At 43.3% G+C, this 20,396-nt stretch overlaps 1 protein-coding gene across 2 annotated transcripts in view; it reads right to left on the bottom strand.

The window, feature by feature from the left end:
• hsdl2 (hydroxysteroid dehydrogenase like 2) overlaps nt 1-20,396 on the bottom strand; it is a 142,978-nt gene that overhangs the window by 79,012 nt on the left and 43,570 nt on the right. For both annotated transcript variants that reach the window (XM_070888244.1, XM_070888250.1), the window contains exons 3-4: nt 10,063-10,161; nt 5,928-6,042 (exon numbers count right to left, since the gene is read on the bottom strand). In XM_070888244.1, the coding sequence (XP_070744345.1) occupies nt 5,928-6,042; nt 10,063-10,161 (214 nt within the window). The remainder of the gene's footprint in view (nt 1-5,927; nt 6,043-10,062; nt 10,162-20,396) is intronic.

Below are 20,396 nucleotides of genomic sequence, written 5' to 3'. Positions count from 1 at the left end.
TCCACCCTTCAATATGTAGTTTGGGATCTAGAATGTCAGGTCCTTCATTGAAACACCTGTGAACTCATCCCTTTTTGGCGTGGAAGCAAATCATCCTCGATACTGCCCAAGAAGTAGGGACTCTTAACTGCCCTCTGAAAAGGCCCAGCAAGCCACCCAGTTGTATTCAAGGTGGCGGCTCACCACCACCTTCTCAAGGGAAACGACGGATGGGCAATAAGTGCTGGCTTTGCCAGTGACGCCCACATTCTGTGAATGAAAAAAAAGTTTCTATGAAATCTTTTTTCTCAACGGACGGTCTTTTTAACAGGAAGAATATCAGAGGTGGGTGTAGAAGGGACCACTTTACTGCAGAGGCGCGTGAAGGCAAAATACCTGCAAAATTAGAGTGTAGACCATCAGCAATTTTGCAGCATTTGCTTTGTCTCATTTGTACTGGAGATAGCTTCTTTAAAATCAGGTCCTGCATCATAGCTTTAACCATCAAAGAATATATCTGACAAAATTAGTGCCAGCCTTGACTCAGTTGTCAGCACTCTTGCCTGAGTCAGAAGATTGTGGGTTCAATTCCCACTCGAGACTTGAGCACACAAGTCCCACTGACACTCCCAGTACAGTAACTGAGGGGGTGCTGCAGTGTCAGGGGTGCCTTCTTTCGGATGAAATGTTAAACCGAGGCCCCTTCTACCCTCACAGGTGGATGTAAAAGATCCCATGGCACTATTTCAAAGAGGAGCAGGGGAGTTCTCCCCAGAGTCTTGGCCAATATTTATCCTTCAATCAACATCACTAAAACTGATTATCTGGTCATTTTCATAATGCTGTTTGTGGGAGCTTGCTGTGCACAAATTGGCAGCCACATTTTTTATTTTACAACAGTGGCTACAGGGCTACAGTTCAAAAAGTGATTAGAAAGCTCTGATGTCCTGAGGCTGTGAAAGTTGCTATATAAATACATGTTCTTCCTTTCATTAAGGAAATACCATGAACAGTTAGTTCAAAGGTTAAGATTTCTTAGGCTGCTTGAGTAAGTAGTTCTTGCTAAAACAAACCAGGTGACAGAGGAGTAAATGTTTCCCAGCTTCACACAACTACCTCTCAAAGTTCGTCAAACTCTCCTGCTTCACACTTGAGAAAAACCTGGGGTTAAGTCAACCATCCGAGAGGTTTCCCTGCAGAGAGGTCAGAGGTCATTTCTCCATTGCTGCTTTCTGTGCAGAGGACTTGCAGCTAAAAGTAAAATCATCGCAGTGACAGTGAGCAGTGCTTTCTCACCTCTGCACAGCACTGTCAAATTATTCCCAGTGCTCCGCATTCTGCCGCAAGACTGGAGTGCTGGAATGTTATTTCAGGACGCTGCGAATGCTGTACTACAGCAAAAGCCACCTTGTCGGTACATGTCTCAACAATGGTTCAAATTCCATGCTGAAGCCAAAAGAATTCTTTCTGATCTCACGGCTGAATCAGGAGAAAAATAAATGTACCGCAGCTAGAACACCCACCGCAGACACCACTCCAAGACGCTGGCCTACTTTCCAGCCTCCAGAAAGCAGCTGATGGTTTTGTATTTGGTGATGAGGAAGTAAGAGGATGACAGAATCATGGAAAAGTTAACGGCGGTGGAACAGTGTTATGGGAGTATTTTTTGAAAAATTGAGGAAGAAAGCTACCCGTTTCAGAATCACAAGGAGGAAACTGATTTGGAAGGATGGGTATTTATATGTTAGAAACACCTTGGATCTACTTCTCCAAGGTCCTTATTGTGTTTAGGTTGCTTTGCTGTGTTTACTGCAAACAGAGTCCACATTTAACCCTGTTTGGAATGTAGCCCTAGTAACCCTTTGAAGGGACAAGGCTCGTGCTGGAAAGTGAGCCCTACTGTACAAGCTGACGGCTTTGTTCTGAAGTTAGCAAATTGAAGTAAAAGTACTTTGAAACTGCTGCAAATGGATTAGAGTTGAGGATGTATGAGAAAGCCATCATGTTGAAGAGTTACCAAATGCCACTGCACGCTTGGCTCAACAAAAGTCAGTGAAATTTCGACTCCAGTAACCTGGTCTTCATGGTGGAGGTGGCTTTGAGCGTGGAGGAAGGGAGTAATTGACTGTCACATATATTCCCCTATTCTTCAGTTAGCCTGGGTTCATGATGAAGAGGAATGCTTAAAGACTTCATGGTACAGATGCTGATCCAGGTTTAGTGTTACTAACAGAGTTAGGCAAGTGTAACAACTTGTATTTATATAGCACCTTCAACGTAGTAAAATGTCCCAAGGAGCATCGCAGGAGTGATTATCACACAAAATTTGACACCGAGCTACGCAAAGAGATAGTACGACAGGTGGTCAGAGAGGTAAGTTTTAAGGAGCGTCGCAAAAGGAGAAATAAAGAGACGGAAAGATTTAGGGAGGGAATTCCAGAACTTAGAGCCCAAGCAATGGTGGAGCGATGACAATCAGGGATGTGCAAGAGGCCAGAATTGGAGGAGCGCAGAGATCTCGGAGGGTTGTCGGACTGGAGGAGGTTACACAGATCGGAACCATGGAGGGATTTGAACACCAGGATGGAAATTGTGTTTCACTATTTTTGCATTTGAGGAGGCACAAACCAGATATTCAATAATCAAGTGGAATCTGCTGTATTGACTTTTGTCTCCTGTATAAGCCTTTACTTTCAATAAAACAACAGACCACCACAGTTTGGGAGAGAGCTCTCATTCTTCCATTAACTGAAACTCAGACAGTGACCCAAATACACTAATGAGTTTACCTGACCCCTGGGGACAGAACATTACCAAATATTATGCGTATAAAGTTGCATGCACATTCGTAGGGGACAAGGGCCGACATGCCAGAGTGGCTTATCGCAGAATTGTCCGAGTAAAAATTGATCATGTACAAACACAGCCTTGGCACCCTGGTTATGGAGTGGATCTGTGGCCTTTACTGGTGACTGAGTTTCATCCAGTGTACTTGGCGTGCAACTGTGCTAAAAGACCGTTTGGGTTTTGGTTTTGGGTACACAGCCACGATTATGAACAGTGCTCTGGAAGCAAACCTACAAATCCAGTGCATTCAACCTCAACCATTTAATTCCCACGACTCCAGGTTCTTTACTTGTGCTAGAGACTTCCTCGGTTTTTTTTGTATGAGGGAAGTCAAGAAGTATGTACAACACAGAAACAGATCATTGGGTCCAACAAGTTTGTGCTGGTGTTCAGGCTTCACACAAGCCTCCTCTTGTCCTACTTTATCACACTCCATCAGCACAACCTTCTATTTCTTTCTCCCTCATGTACTTAGAGCTTCAGCTATATCATCTTGTGTAGAATACAAATAATCTTAAATATAGAAGAAAAAAGATCCTCAATGGCCATTGGTGCTCCTGGAAGTTTATTCACTTTGGATGATAGTAAAATGAACAGTGATTGCATCTCCACAAATAGTTTATGCCAAACCACGACGTGGAACATTGATCCAAGAAGATGTGGAATCCGTCACTTAAATGAGCTTCACCTCAACTGTAAAGCCAAAGAATACTTCAATATTGACGTTATACTGGCACCAAATACATCAGTAACTGACTCAACTGGAGTGTGTCAAGGAAGGGGGAAAAAAAATAATAACCATAGCAAAACTAGCAACTACTTTAGTGCCAGCCATGGCTCCGTGGGTAGCACTCTTGCCTCAGAAGGTTGTGAGTTCAAGTTCTACTCTCGGAGACTTGAGCACAAAACTCTCGGCTGATACTTCAGTGCAGTACTGAGGGAGTGCTGCACTGTCGGAGGTGCGTTATTCGGATGGGATATTAAACCAAGGTCTCGTCAACCTCAGGTGGACATAAAAGATCCCAAGGTCTTTCAAAGAAGAGCAGGAGTTATCCCTGGTGTCCTGGACAATATTTATCTCTCAATCAACATCACTAAAAACAGATTATCTGGCCATTATCACATTGCTGCTGTGCGCAGATTGGCTGCCGCGTTTCCCACATTACAACAATGACTACAGTTCATAACTACTTAATTGGCTGTAAAGTATTTTAGGACATCCTGAGGTTGTGAAAGGTGCTATATAAATGCAATTCCTTCTTTCAGAGGATAAGAAAGAGGTTCTACTACAGGAGAGTACTGGCTGATAGAGTGTTTCAGAAAAAAAAAAACTTTTTTTTGCATGCAATACATTTTGAGGAATAATATGGATTGGAAAATTATCCTCTAATCCAGTTTTAGCTTTGAGTGTAAGAGACACTTCAGGTTTCAGATATGCAAATCTCAAAGTGGGAGATTGAGCTTTTTTTTTATAACTAAGGACACCAAGTGCAAAAGCAAAGGTATGCTAAACCTATGCAAATCATTGGTTAGGCTGCAGTGAGAATATTTTGTCCAGTTTTGAATGCCCTGCTTCCTCCCTCCATTTGATGGACCTACCCCAACATGGAACATAAACAATCTCCACACTCAGACACAGCAGCTGAGACATAGAGCCCTGGCACCGTGTCCAGATTATAGCACTACAAGACATAGGCTCAAGTGGAACATAAAGGCCGGCATGGACTGGTTGGGCCAAATGGCCTGTCTCTGTGCCGTACATCCGGTGTAATCCTATGCAAGATATAGGTTGATACCTAAACCAAGAAAATGGCACTGTCCTGCTTAGAACAGGCAACTAAGGATAGAATATAATGTGAGTGCAGCATAAACTAATTGAAAACAGTAGCACAGTTGAGCATATAGTGTAAAGAAGAAGAGTGTGACTGCATCAGGATAAATTTGGAATACAGCTGCAGAACTACAAATGTTTGAAGACTGTCAAACATAAGCAAGTACCAGAACCCCCAGTTTCTCTCTTGCACCAGCTTAAGAGCCTGCTTTCTCAAGATATGTGGAAATAAGTCATTGAAGCATGGCAGACAAAATTCATTTTCCCCTCCAGATTGGGTGGTTAAGGTCTCCCGGTGATGCATTCTGTTCCTAAACAAGATACAAAACTGTGAAATAACTGGTAGTGAAAAAAGCCAGAGAGCCTGGGAGAAAGTCAGAGGGAGTTATAATCTCAGACTGCTTTTGTGCACATTCTACTGCCTGACTTCGAGATGCACAGGCAGAAGACTGGGATCTGGCTGCCCACCCAAGATCATCAAAATAATGAGGAGAAAAAAAGGGATTCCTTTCCCTTCCTTTAAAAAATGACATAACATAATGTGTCAATTAAAATGACTGAGAATTTAAAAATTCACATCCATATTTTCAAATACCACCCAGTGCTTCATCCCTCCTCATGTCCTGGCCAATATTTATCCCTCAATCAATATCATGAAAGCAGATTATCTGGTCATCATCACATTGCTGTTTCTGGGAGCTTGCTGTGCAAAAATTGGCTGTCATGTTTCCCACATTACAACAGTGTCTACACTCCAAAAGTACTTTATTGACTGTAATGCACTTTGAGACATCTTTCTTTATTTCCTCATCTCTGTAACCTCCTCCAGCCCTACAACCCTTCGAGATCTCTGCGCTCCTCCAATTCTGGCCTCTTGTCCATCCCCGATTTTAATCGCTCCATCATTGGCGGCCGTGCCTTCAGCTGCCGAGGCTCGAAGCTCTGGAATTCCCTCCCTAAACCTTTCCACCTCTCTCTTCTCCTTTACGATGATCCTGGAAACCTACCTCTTTGATCAAGCTTTTGGTTACCTGTCCTGATATCTCCTTATATGGCTTGGTGTCATATTTTGTATGAAGGCCCTTAGGACATTTTACTACATTAAAGGTGCTGTATAAATACAAGTTGTTGTTGTAATCTTCACAATAAATTTCTCTTCCTGTAATCATAACAGATGTAATCTTTTCTTTACCATGTCGCACTAAGAATATATCTTATCACCTACTGCAAGAATTGAACAGAGTGTCAGTATAATATTTACAGTACTTACGTGAGGTAAGTCCCCCTGCTGTTAACGCTCATCATGAGGTCCACTTTCTTCATCGGTGTGTCCAGGGTACCAGTTAGATTAATGGCGCTGGCATTATTTATCAAAATATCTATGCCTGTAGGAATAAAAAATAAAATGGTCGCTTACCAAAATAGAATATTTAGGCATTTCTCAAGATGTTTCTCTCCAATTTTTTTCCACCTCTCCTGGAGGTGCAGACCACTGGTGGGGTGCAGGCCCACGGGTACCAGCAACACTCCCCCAATTCATTCTTCGTGTGTTTTTAGAAAGAGTTTTATGACAACAACAATTTGCAATTGATGCAACACCTTCAACTTAAAAACATCGCCAAGATGTTCTACAGAAAGGTGGAAGAGGAAGAAAATGAGAGGTGAAGAGTGACCAAAAGCTTGATTGAAAAATTGGGTTTGAAAGTAGAAAGATGGGAGAAAAAGAAAGGCTTGCATTTATATCGTGCTTTTCATGACCCGAGGACATCCCAAAGAACTTTACAGCCAATGGAGTATTTTTTTTTATAAAAGTGTCGTCACTGTTGTAATGCAGGAAACACGGCAACCAATTTGTACATCGCAAGCTCCCACAACAAAAAGCAATGTGATAATGATCAGATAAATGTTTTGGGTGGCCAGGACAGTGGGAAAACTTCCCGACTCTTCTTCAAAAGAGTGTTGTGGGCTCTTTTAACGTTCATCTGAGAGGACGGTTTAATGTCTCATCTGAAAGACGACACCTCCGAAACTACAGCACTCCGAGAGTCAGTCGAGATTATGTGCTCAAATCACTGGAGTGTGTCTTGAATTCACGACCTTCAGACACAGACATGAGTGCGCTACCCACTGAGACACTGCTGACAATGGAGAAGTCGAGGAGTTCAGGGAAGGAGCTCGAGAGAGTGCGTGCGCAAGGAAGGACGATTAATAGGGTGAAGGGGTGTCCTACAAATATCTGGAGTCGCGGAACCGAAAGGTGTGTGGGGGAATACAAATTCCTATGGATGCTATCACTTGCTCCGCACAAACCGATGATCACCAAAATCCACAGAGTAAAGTCGCCCACTGGAGGTCTGATGGAGGTATTCATTATGAAGAAGTCGATGTCGTCACATTCACCAACCCAACATCATCAAGATGCCCAAAACAATGAGTGAACTGAGCAGAAACTGGGTGTGTTGACGTTAAGGGGGAGCCAGCATGTCATTCTTGTTTGGCATCAACAAACCCAACGATTAAATGATGGTGTTCAGAGGGATTTAGGTGCCTTTGTACCAGGAAACAGAGTTAACATGCACGTACAAGTAAGGAAGACAAATAGCATGTTGGGCTTTATTGCAAGGGGTTGAGTACAAGAGTATTGGTCTTACTACTGTTGTAAAGGGCTTTGGCGAGACTACACTTGCACAGTTTTGGTCTCCATACCCAAGGCAGGATATTCTTGCCTTGGAGCGGGTGCATGAAAGTTCACTAGATTGATTCCTGGGATGAGAGGGTTGTCCTATGAGGAGATCTCGAGTTGAGTGGGCTTTTGCTCTCGAGTTTAGAAGAATGAGAGGTGATCGCATTGAAACATACAAGATTCTGAGAGGGCTGGGCAGGGTAGATGCTGAGAGGCTGGTTTCCCTGGCTGGAGAGTCTGGAACTAGGAAGCATTGTCTCAGGATAAGGGATTGGCCATTTAGGACTAAGATGAGGAAAAATTTCTTCACGCAGAGGATTGTGAATCTTTGGAATTCTCTACCCCAGAGGGCTGTGGATACTCAGTTGTTGAGTATATTCAAGACAGAGATTGTTAGATTTTTGGACTCTGAGGGGAATCAAGGGATATGGGGATCAGACAGGAAAGTGAAGTTGAGGTCGAAGATCAGCCATGATCTTATTGAATGCCGGATAGGGGCTCGAGGGTCCATACAGCTTATTCCTGCTCCTCTTTATGTTCTGATACCACCACCCATGTTTGAGCATGACCTGTTGTAAAGGAAGAGTAACCACCTTATTTTGTGGCCTGGCATACCCGGACCTTGCGGTTTCTACATTGCTGAAATCAACACATTAACAATAGATACAAAACTTATCAAAAACACGCAAGCAAAATGGACAAAACAACCCAGGAGGACAATACCCAAGTTTAAAGATTATGTTGCAAGAGGAGCATTCAAGTCTCTGATGTTCCACTGTGAACTCGAAAAGGTGAAATGACTACAAATGATCTGGGAATTTGGTTCCAGTATTTGATTTTCTCACTTATTCTACACGTCAATGCATTGCAACAGCTCAAACATACTCAATCTGCACGTTTTCCTGCTGACACTCCTGTGAAGTGCCTTGGGATGCTTTACTACGTTAAAGGCGCGATATAAATGCAAGTTGTTGCTGTTGTCATCTCGCTACTGTCCTCTGTTTCCTGAAGTAGGAGACGGAAAAGGAAGGAGAAAAAAGGATGGACACACGAACAAGTTAGTTATTCATACTGGTACTGAAAGATTTATGGCACAAAATTACTACCCTGGAGTATATTTATACTATAACACATTAAAATGCAAAGTACTGACATAGTGTATTCAATGACCTGTGTGCCATTCTAATCAAGGTTATGTCAAGTCAGTGTTTGTGTACCAACAACCCAGGCCTCTGGTTTTTCCAACATACTGGTCCCATCACCTGGTTTCCCAAATTACATGGGTGAGCAAGACACAAGGCTGAGGGACCTGTATTTGAAAGTGTATTTAACGTACACTAGATAGGATAGTATTACATCAAATTTACAGCACAGAAACAGGCCATTCGGCCCAACTGATCTATGTTTGCCCTAATCTATTCAGCATAGAAGACAGAACGGCCACTCACATCACACCATTCCTTTGCAACTCAGGGACAAAGTCCTTGACCTGGGATGAACATCTTGCGTAAGTGTGCAGAGTGTACATATTGCAAATTAGAAAAGTATAACCAATCTGCTGGATAGTCAATGGAATGATATCAGGGGACGATGTTTCACGATTTATTCTAAGTACTCGGTGTTATCGTGGATTCTCCTTTATGTCAAAACTTAGCTATTTTCAAGAATAAATATTGACCCTATAGCTTCATCATCAAAGGCTGTCCGTCGAAAATCAAGGAAGACTTGCTTCCACTCTAAAAGTGAGTTCTTAGATGGCTGAACAGTCCAATACGGGAATTACAGTCTCTGTCTCAGGTGGGACAGTTGTTGAAGGAAAGGGTGGGTGGGGAGTCTGGTTTGCCGCACGCCCCTTCCGCTGCCTGCACTTGATTTCTGAATGCTCTCGGCGACGAGACTCAAGGTGCTCAACGCCCTCCCGGATGCTCTTCCGCCACTTAGAGCAGTCTTTGGCCAGGGACTCCCAGATGCCGGTGCGGATGTTGCACTTTATCAAGGAGGCTTTGAGGGTGTCCTTGAAACGTTTCCTCTGCCCACCAGGGGATCGTTTGCCGTGTCGGAGTTACCCTACAGCTTATATTGCAGCTTTCAACACCTTGGAACCATGACAATATGGAAATATGCACAAGTTATCAACCTTTTAACCCATTGGAAAAAAAAATGTTTTTCCCATCATGTTTCAGTTACATGAGTTGAGTCAACATTTGTTACTCTTCCACTCAAACTGATGGCCCTCAAGTCCCCCTCTTCAAGATGGGGACTGAGAACTAAGAAAGAGGAGGGGTAGGTCACATGGCCCCTCAAGCTTGGTCCACCATTCAATAAAATCATGGCTGTTCTCAGACCTCAACTCCACTTTCCACCCTATGCCCATAGCCCTCAATGTCCTTAAAGTCCAAAATTCACATTTAAATCACATGCTTATTCATCCTCTTTCTGGCTGTTCTTCAGTGCCTCTACTTGGAACACTGAATCACAGGGTGATCTCAGAACACAAAAAGGATTGTTTTGGAAACTATGCTTTACTGGGACGACTGTTGCTGAACGTAATGCGTGCGTCACAGTAGCCTTAGCCAAGAATGGATCCTGGTTTTGATCAACCAGCTCAGTGTATAACATGGGTGCTTAAATCACCATCCACATCATTAGCTCATACGTTCCTACAGGCAGAAGTCACCAGTCCACTACCTTGCCATGCTGATGGTCATTGGTCTTACTGTACCTCCAAAGATCTTCACTGCGTTCTCCACCGCCTCGCTGATTTGCTGCTCATCTCGCACATCAACAATACAGGGTAAAGCCTTGCCTCCGACAGCTTCAACTGAAAGGTAAGAGGAAAAGAAAAATTAACATGGCCTGCAGACAAAAAAAAAGACGTGCTATCTGCTTTCTTTACCCAAGAGGATCAATTGATAGCCGTGTGCATCACAAAGGCCATTTTTCATCCAAACAAAGCAGAAACGCAAAACTTGAAAAAAAAACACACTTCTAAAGCTGAAGTAGATTGGCGTTGGTGACGATTGAGCCATTATGGACCAGTCAACATTCATCAGCCAACTGTATTCAGCAATTCACACAAACGTCACTGGCAGCAGCTTTCTATTCAAATAGCCAAATGACAACAAGTAAATGAAAAGGTCCTGCTTCATGGGTTGAATTACAATGGGGCCTTCTGTGGCGGGTTCGACTCGCGCTGGAATGAGAGACAGGATAAATACTGTAGCTTGTAAAGACATTGGAAAGTATAATTCTGCTGATTTTGCAGTCGCACGTTGGAATCGTGAAGCTTTTCACACTGGCGAATGTCACTGACTGCAATGTACACCGACACCTGGGAGTCCCTGGCCAAAGTGGAAGAAATGCATCCGGGAGGGCGCTAACCACCTCGCCGCGAGCATGCAGAAATCAAGCGCAGGCAGCGGAAGGAGCGTGCGGCAAACCTGTCCCACCCATCCCTTCCCTCGGCGACTATCTGCCCCACCTGTGACAGAGTCTGTAGGTCTCAGCAGCAGCCGATATGCGAACACAGATGGACACAAAGAGAGGTCACCTGCAATGGCTTCTCTAACTCACTCCTGCATGGTTACCTCTGGTGTCCCCCAAGGATCTATCCTTGGACCCTCCTATTTCTCATCTATATGCTGCCTCTTGGTGACGTCATCTGAAAACACAGCATCAGTTTCCATATGTACGCTGACGATACCCACCTCTACCTCACCACCACTTCTCTCGACCTCTCCATGGTCTCTAAATTGTCAGACTACTTGTCCGACATCCAGTACTGGATGAGCAGAAATTTTCTCCAATTAAATATTGGGAAGATCGAAGCCATTTCTTTGGTCCCCACCATAAACTGCATTCCCTAGCCACCGACTCCATCCCTCTCCCCAGCATCTGTCTGAGGCTGAACCAGACTGTTCACAACCTTGGTGTCATACTTGACCCTGAAATGAGCTTCCGGCCACATGTCCGTGGCATAACTAAAACCGCCGATTTCCACCTTCCTAACATTACCTGTCTCCGCTCCTGCCTCAGCTCTTCTGCTGCTGAAACCCTCATCCATGCCTTTGTTACCTCTAGAGTTAACTATTCCAACTCACTCCTGGCTGGTCTCACACATTCTACCCAACGTAAACTTGAGATCATCCAAAATTCGGCAGCCCGTGTCCTAACTTGCACCAAGTCATGATCACTCATCACCCCTGTGCTCACTGGTTCCCAGTTAAGCAACGCCTCAATTTCAAAATTCTCAACCTTGTTTACAAATCCATCCATGACCTCGCCCCTCCCTATCTCTAAACTTCTTCAGACTCTCAAACTCTCAAACACCACCCCCCACCCCGCGAGATGTCTGCGCTCCTCAAATTCTGCCCTCAACCATCCTTGATTATAACTGCTCAACCGTTGGTGGCCGTGCCTTCAGCTGCCTGGGCCCCAAGCTCTGCAACTCCTAAACTTCTCCGCCTCTCTATCCTCCTTCAAGACACTCCTTAAAACCTACCTCTTTAACCAAGCTTTTGGCCATCTCTCGTAATTTTTTCTTATGTGGCTCGGTGTCAAATTTATTGCTTGATCTTATAAAACTCCTGTGAAGGACCTTGGTTTGTTTTACTACGTTAAAGGCACTTTATAAATACAAGTTGTTGTTGTTGAATTCAGGTTATATGAGTAGAAAGGGGAGGTTAGATGAAGGGCGGGAGGAGGTTTATGTGGAGCATAAACACCAGCATAGACCTGTTGGGACCGAATGGTCTGATTCTGTGCTGGTACTTTGTAATCACCATGGTAAAGATTAAAAGAGGCATGTTGTGTTCGCAGAGGTCAGCAAGGAGACAATATGAAGGTGTTCAGAAGTCGAAGACACTTTGGCGGGACAAAGTCGACTTGTGGAAATGTGGAGTTAGCGCGGAGCAGCCACACAAACCCGCTATTCAGGTTTGGAGACACCCGGAGAGAGGGTATGTCTCCAGGAGCTGTCCAAGGGCAAAATATCGGCATGTGTGCTGCTGGAGGGTGTCCACAGTAATCAGAAGGCCGAGAAATGGTGAAGAGTCAACGACGAGCTGGCAGAGGCTGATCCAGTGAGATGGCCAGTGGTATTGGGGTATTAGCACTGCACACCAGCGGATCCCATATACCAACTGAGGAGGCAGTGAGATTGAAACCCCAAGACCAAGAGTAGTGGAAATCTGTGTGTGCGTGGTGTCAAATGCAGCAACAGAAGGAAAGAAAATATAGAGACCAGCTACCCTATTACAAGCAAATAATTGCATCCAGGGTTTCAGATAACCTCATAAACCAACAGCAAGAGCCAAGTCTTTGTCAACAAGCTTGAACCCAAACTTGAACTGCTGCTTTGAAACAGCCTCCTGGCCGTTTTATTTTTGTATAATATACATGCGGAAGCAAGGCAATTTAAATGAAGTTCCTTTGCCTATAATTTATTCATTTAATTTTCTATAAGTAGCAGCATATCACAGCCTGATGGAAGTTGCAGTCCAATTATTTTCCAACTTGAAAGGCAATGACATATCGACAAAATCAAATGAAAACTCAGGGAATCATCAAACTCCATTCACAAAGAGAAAAAAAATAGAAATAAACTCAGTCACTGCTGAAAGAATTGAAGAATGTAAATTTCGATCTGCATTATATAGAGTAGTGCCCCTAGGCTAGGCAGAATGGCTTTAAAATATTTTGGCTCCCAAGATGTTTTATTGGCATTGGTTTGATTGCTACAAATATATATTTTTCTTTGAAATTTCACATCTTCAGTCAAGTTAAAATACTTAAATGCATGCACACATGGTCTGTCCCACATGACAGTGCCTACAAACCTACTAATGCCAATTCAATTGCGAAAATTAGAAGAATCCAACAAGGTAAGTCAGTCTTTATAAAACAGACACACATCAACTTGCATTTATAAAGCACCTTTAACATAGTGAAACATCCCAAGGCTCTTTACAGGAGCTTTATCAAACAATACTTGACACCAAGCAACACAAGGAAAGATTAGGACAGGGCTTGGTCAAAGAGGTAGGTTTTAAGGAGTGTCTTAAAGGGGGGAGAGGTTTACAGGAGGGATTTCTGGAGCCCAAGGACTAGGCAGCTGAAGGCAAGGACTCCAATGGAGGAGTGTTGAAAATCGGGAATACACAAGAGGCCAGAATTGGAGGAGTGCAGAGATCTTGGAGAGGTTGTAGGACTGGAGGAGGTGAACAGAAATGCTGCTAAAAGATGCCCGTCTGTCCCTCAGACAGTTAACACAGTAGATTCAAGAGTAAACAACTTAACTGCCTATCCAGGATTCACTATGGGTTTTTCTTAAGTTAAAATGCTTGCAGATCTGCCAATGCTCTCAGTGAGTTGGAGGACATACTGTTTCACAACAATGTAATGCACAATATATCAGGGCCAGTGATTTGCGACACGTCGAATGCATTTTTATTACATGGCATTATACGATCAGTGTTTTGGGGAATAAATTCTAAATCAGCGGCCTTAATGTTCCTTTACCTGCAAATTAACTATACATCTCAATTTTACATCAAAATAATAAAACCCAAGAAACACAGCAAGAAGGCAGACAACAAATTCCAGATTGGAAGCAGGTACATGGGGCTTGGCAGTGGTGGGGGGAGGGGGGGGGGGGGGGAGGAGGGAAGAGTTGTGCAATTATGGTGGGGGCAGGGGGTAGCATTGGAAGATAGTTCTGGGAGGAGAGAAAGGATGTAATAAGTTCTGCAAGTATTGGGGCGCACAGAATGGGGTGTACCTAGATAGGAACATTGCAGGCTCTGGGAGCATTGGATGGGGAAATCCCAGGATCCGGTTATGTGAGGTGGAGTGTCTTGGGACACAGCAGCACTGTGGAAAAGCCATTCAATCCTGGATGCCAAATCTTGCAGCCAGGTTTGTAAATAATGTAATAACTCCAAACACTTAACCACTATTTTATTTTTCATGGTGGTTAACAGTCATTATGGAGCTTCCGTCCCCAGTCAGAATAATAAAGCTGGTTATTTTCCAATTCTAAAATTTTTCCCCCTCCACATCCATCCTGAAGACATCGGCCCAGATTTTACGATAAGAATAATGGAGAGGATATCAGCGCTCACCCATTATTATGGAGTAAATCAGACAGCAGCTTCCACCGTCCGCACATGCAGTCAAACATGAAAATCATCAAGTTGCAGTCAGAGGTGCTCTGTTCCTCCACATCCTTTGCTACCTCACCCAGAGACCCAGCATTGAAACACATGGAAGGGCTTGAAGTTGCGGCACTTATATACCCACTAAACACGCCAGAAGTAGTCAAGTCTTGTCCATTTGTAATGCATGCTATGTCTTAATTACTATCAAACAAGCTCTCTGGCCCTGAAAATTTATTTTTACTCGTGTGGAGTCTCATTCCTTCAATTTTTAAACTATCGTTAGGAGATTTTAAAAAATTTTTTTAAATGTAATTTTTAAAAAAAAATTTCTCTCCCTCTTAACCCCATCTTTCGTTCCCTCTTTCATTTCTCTTTCTGCACATGATTTAGCATTGAATTAAATATTCTAACTTATAGTTCAGACTCTGCACATCAGAGGATTCTTCAATCTGATTGGTTGAGGAGACAGTTTTGCTTGCCCTCTTCACGCAGGTCCCAGGTGCCCTGTAGAGGGCGCCACATCGAAATGGATTTTTAATCACCGCAAAAGTCCATAGAAAGTCTGTGGGCATGTCCTTTCGGTGGTCGCTGACTGCAAAATCTGGGTTAATGGCTCCTTGCTGGGGTCCAGTTTTTACAGGTAGCAGTCACCCTCCAGTATCTTGCTGTCATGGCCATTACAGATGAGTAAATCTCGACGGAGCGCATCAGCAGGCTGTTTGACTATGGAGGGAGCATAGCACTCATTGGACATGAGCATACACACTTTTCGAGCAGATCTCTCTGGATTGGAATCAGCACTGGGGCCGGATGGCAATATTCCCCTTCATAGTGAATTCAAGGTCATGAAACTCGAAGTCCTAGTCACAGGGATCGTAAGATCCCTATGAGGCCAGCAAACAAACGCCTTTGTTTTCTGCCAGCCGCAAATTCCGGGCCAATGTTTATGCTGCCACAGCCCCAAGCCAAACACCAGCACTGGTAATAACAACAACAGGTGCTGCCGTGAATGGCATCTCATGCAATAAATGACACAACTCTTGATAGCTGAGTGCAAGCTCCAGATTGCTTTTCAGCACATTGATGGCATTGCAATGGAAAATAAATACCAGATTAGTCTATATGCATAATCTAGGTTGGTGCATATTCTTTAAGAAATGTATTGCATTTCAAGTAATGACTAAATCTTTCATTTTGAACTTGGTGTTCTTGAAGTCTATTCAATGTTTTGTTCACAAAGACTATTCAAAATTCACAAGTGGCAGGCAATGACCATCTCCAGAAAGGAAACGCAGAGGCTGGGTACTCTGCCGACTGGCTGACACGACGATCCCTCAAAACCTCTCCACCATTTATAAGTCTTAAGTCAGGAGTATTATCATCACTCACTTGGAAGTCTGTGGTATCACCACACTCATGAACCTCAACACCATGCAGGACAGATTGGCTCCACTGTCACTGCATTAACCATCAACGCCCTCCATCACTAGCAGTGCATTGCGGTTGTATTATGTACATTGAACCAGTTCATTCTTAATAGCTCCCAGCCTTGAGAACTCCACCATCAAGAAGGACAAGAGCAGCAAGACTATGGGAACACCATCAGGTCCAAGTTCTATTTGGTAGTCACACACCATCCTGACTTGGACATGTATCGCCATTCCTTCAGCCGCAGGGCCAACATCCTGAAATTCCCTACCCAACACTATTGTGGGACCAACGTAAAGGCTGCCACAGATCAACAAGGTCCATGACATCTCCTTGGGGCAATAAATGCATCCTTGCTTTTGTCATCCATATCCAGAATCAAACTAATATTTTAAAAACAATCAACTATGGATTCCATTTTAAAATTCCGAGACCTGGTTTTGCTACAATTTAAAGGGAAGAATCTAACAGACGTGTTCAAACATGAAAAACAGATCAGATTGTTGCTTCCACCATAATTAGCAAACCAGCATTGCTCGCCTTGGAATAAGTTACGAGTCACATAAGAATTTTCATCTGTCTTTCCAGCAGCGATTTGAAGTTAAACCAAGGTAGTTTACAAGGCAATAAAAAGTGCAACACTAGCAGGCACGTGCAGGACATGAAAAGGGACCATTTTGTCTTCATTAGCAGGAGTGGGAAAAAATGAAAAAGGATTTGGATATGGCTATTGACCATACACCAAAGTATTTAGCCAATGTAAAGCGGTTGTGAATAAGGCCAATTGGGCAGTAAGATGCATAGAGACAGAACTGAACAACAACTTGCATTTATATAGCACCTTTAACATTATAAAATGCCCAAAGGCTCTGCACAGGAATGTGATCAAACAAAATTTGACATCAAGCCACAAAGGGTGATATCGGGGCAGGATACCAAAAACTTTGGTCCAGAAGGTGGGTTTTTCGGAATGTCTTAAAAGGAGAGAGGTAGAGAGGTTTAGGGAGGGATTTCTACAGCTCAGGGCCTAGACAACTGAACGTACAGCTACCAATGCACAATTGAGAACAAATTCAAATGACATCGTTGAGGTCAATTCTGAAGTAGTGCTTGGTTTCACTCTCTCCCAGGACAGATATATTGGAAAAGAGTGTGAATAAGAGTCGCAAGGATAATTCCCAGCCTTAAAGAACTAAGTCATTGAATCAAGTGACAACTTAATTTATCTGGAGGCAAGATGATCAAGGAGACAAGATAAATCCTTAGAATAATGATACAGTATAGTGCAGATAAACTAGTTAACTTGAACAATCAGCACAAAATTCAAGGATAGAATTGTAAACCCTCGAGAAAGATTAGATATTAGATGCTTTTTATCCCGCAGGAAAGTTATATAAAACAGTAAAAGTGGATAATTCTGGGTCAATTGACACCTTTGAAATGGAGCTGCATCAAACGTATGTTAAAAATTAATAAAAATGTTGGTTGAACTGTTCACTTCACATGGAGAACTGGGAGAGAACACAGAATCTGAGGGGAGGGAGAAGGAAGATTGCATGATTCAGCTGGTTATGGATTGTGGCACGAGGGCTTGATGGCCTGAATATTTCACCCCCACCCCCGCACAATTCCAAGCTTTCTTATTTTCTTACGTAGCATTTATGCTCATTTTTAAACATCTGTTCAGCCACTCAAAATATTCAAATTATTGAGGCCTTAAGAGTATAAATGGTATCACCAAGATATTTGGATAATGGTTTTCCTGGTGTTGGGGATGAAGGGAAAGAGAATAAAAGGCCCCAAGCTACCATATGGTACATATAGTGCAGCAGTTCGGAATGACTGTCATCCGAATGCTCAGCAGGATGGCTCAGAGCACTACCTTTTTATTCAAGTTTCAATCTATTCTGTGGATGAAAGTATTCTCTCTCTGGTACCTATAAGCATCCCAAGTTAAATGAGTCTAAGCAGCATCAACACAGCATCCAGTGAGCAGAAACACAAAATGGTCAGCAATTCCACCCAAATTAAATGAAGGAAATTACACAGAGACAGCTGCTGTGGAAATGGGAAAAATTTATACTGGTGTAGAAGGGGAATTATCAAATACCGGGGGAAAGTGAAGAAAGCTTTCTTTCGTCGCTGATCGAAGAATGGAATGTTTCCAGCTTTATGGTGATTCCATAACAACTCGCATTTATATAGCGCCTTTCATGAAGTGAAATGTCCCAAGGCGCTTCACAGGAGCGTTATCAAACAAAATTTGAGACCAAGCCACAGAAGGAAAGATTTGGAAAGGAAACTTCGTCAAATAGGTAGGTTTTTAAAAAGCATCTTAAAAAGGAGGGAGGGGTAGAGAGATGGGGCGGTTCCAAAGCTGAGGGCCCAGACAGCTGAAGGCTCGGCCGCCAATGGTGGAGCGATAAAATTGGGGATCGAGAGAGGAGAGATTGGAGGAGCGCAAAGATTTCGGATCAAAGGACTGACCAGAGGCAGGGAGGCGTGAGCATCTTGTCCTTACAGCAATGTAGCAAATTTTTTTTACAGCAATGTAACAAAAAGGACGGAAAGGCGATAAAATAAAACAAATCACAAGAAAAACAGGAAGAAGCCAAAGTAAAGAAACACCCAAGGATAAAATAGCAAGTTAGAAATATTCCTAAATTGTTTTGTGGAGAATACTCATGATGCTGAATTAAAAATTCTATTCCTTTTTCTTGTTGTATTTTTCACTGGCCTAATTGAGGTGGGACACAAAATGTAGACTGCAGAAAGCCATGTATTTTGTGCACTAAGTTTTGTGGCAGAGAGAGAGAGAGAGAGAGAGAGAGAGGAGAGACCTGTAGAGACACTGGAGTATAATCAAAACATTTCACAGCAGCCTCATGTCTGGTGCCAGGCTCGGCATCCTAGGTATGACACGCGCTGTGTAAACAGCTTGTCGGAGGCGAGGATGTTCCTGATCAACATCAGAAACTAGAATTCAACAAGAATGTCAACCTAACCACCACGCTGATCAAACATCTCATCAACACTATAACCAGAAAAACAGGTTCAGTTGCATGACTTCAAGTTTCCTGTGCACAAAAGATAGGAATGACAGCACTTGGTAATTATTTGCCAGAAGCTAGTGTCCTGAATAATATTTTTCCCCTCAACCAGCATCATTGGAACAGATTATCTCATAATTATCTATTTGATGTGTACAAATTGACTGCAGCATTTCCTACATTACAAAAGTATTTCATTGGTTGTAAAGTGCTTTGGGATGTGCTTTATAAATGAAAGTTGTTTATTTGTCAGAAAACATTAAGCTGAAGAACTTTGTTAGCATGCAAAATAAGAAAAGCCACGCAACAAAAGGCCATCTTACCAATGAAACATCTATGCTGAAAAACATATTTGAGTCAGGAAACAGCAGATGAAGGAGTTGAAACAATACAACATCTAGCATCATAGGAGATCCGTCTGTGCTTCCCTGCACTGGTTGGCAAAAGTGGTGGTGTCAGGATGAGTGGAGGAAACAATAACGTTCGATTGCATGAAAAAGCAGTTTGGTGTGGTTACTGACCTAACGGTTTACCAGCTGGCTCGGATTCTGGGCGAGATCACTGACCCAACAGCTGACGTCCAAACCACAGTACCCAGGACAAGAAAGCACAGCTCAGCAAATCATCTGCCAGGCAAATCTTGACTACCATAATTAGCAACCAACTGCGGTGAAACATAGTGGTTATGTTATTGGACTAATAATCTAGAAGTCGGGACTAATAATCTGGACACGCGAGTTCAAATCCCAGCATGACAGTTGGGGAATTTAAATTCAGTTAATTAAATAAATCTGGAATAAAAAGCTAGCATCAGTAATGGTGACCATGAAACTATCGGATTGTCGTAAAAACCCATCTTGTTAACTAATGTCCTTTAGGAAAGGAGACCTGTCATCCTTAACTGGTCTGGCCTATATGCGACTCCGGACCCACAGCAGTGTGGGTAACTCGTAACTGCCCTCTGAAATGGCCGAGCAAGCCACTTAGTTACAACAAACCTCTGCAAGAAACAATAGTAAGAATAAAACCAGACGGACCACCTGGCATTGACCTGGGCGCCGGTTTTAGATAAGGCAACGGCACACCCAGCAGTCGGCTCTGCAAAGTGCTCCTTACAAAATCTGAGCACGTGCCAAAATTGGGAGAGCTGTCCCAGAGATTAGTCAAGCAGCAGCCCGACATAGGTATGATTCTGTGAGTATAACTTTCTGCCAATGACAGACCCCTCCATCACCATCCAGGGTATGTCCAGTCCCACTGGCAGGACAGACCCTCCAGAGGCAGCGGCACAGTGGTATACAGTTGGGAGGGAGTGGCCCTTGGAGTACATAACATTGATTGTGGACACCATGAAGTCTCATGGCTTCAGGTCAAGCATGGGCAAGGAAACCTCCTGCTGATTACCACCGACTGCCCTCCCT

The sequence above is a fragment of the Pristiophorus japonicus genome, chromosome 1 (genome assembly GCF_044704955.1).
Source record: "Pristiophorus japonicus isolate sPriJap1 chromosome 1, sPriJap1.hap1, whole genome shotgun sequence".
NCBI classification, from domain to species: Eukaryota; Metazoa; Chordata; class Chondrichthyes; family Pristiophoridae; genus Pristiophorus; species Pristiophorus japonicus.
This window is presented reverse-complemented; position numbering and strand designations above follow the sequence as displayed.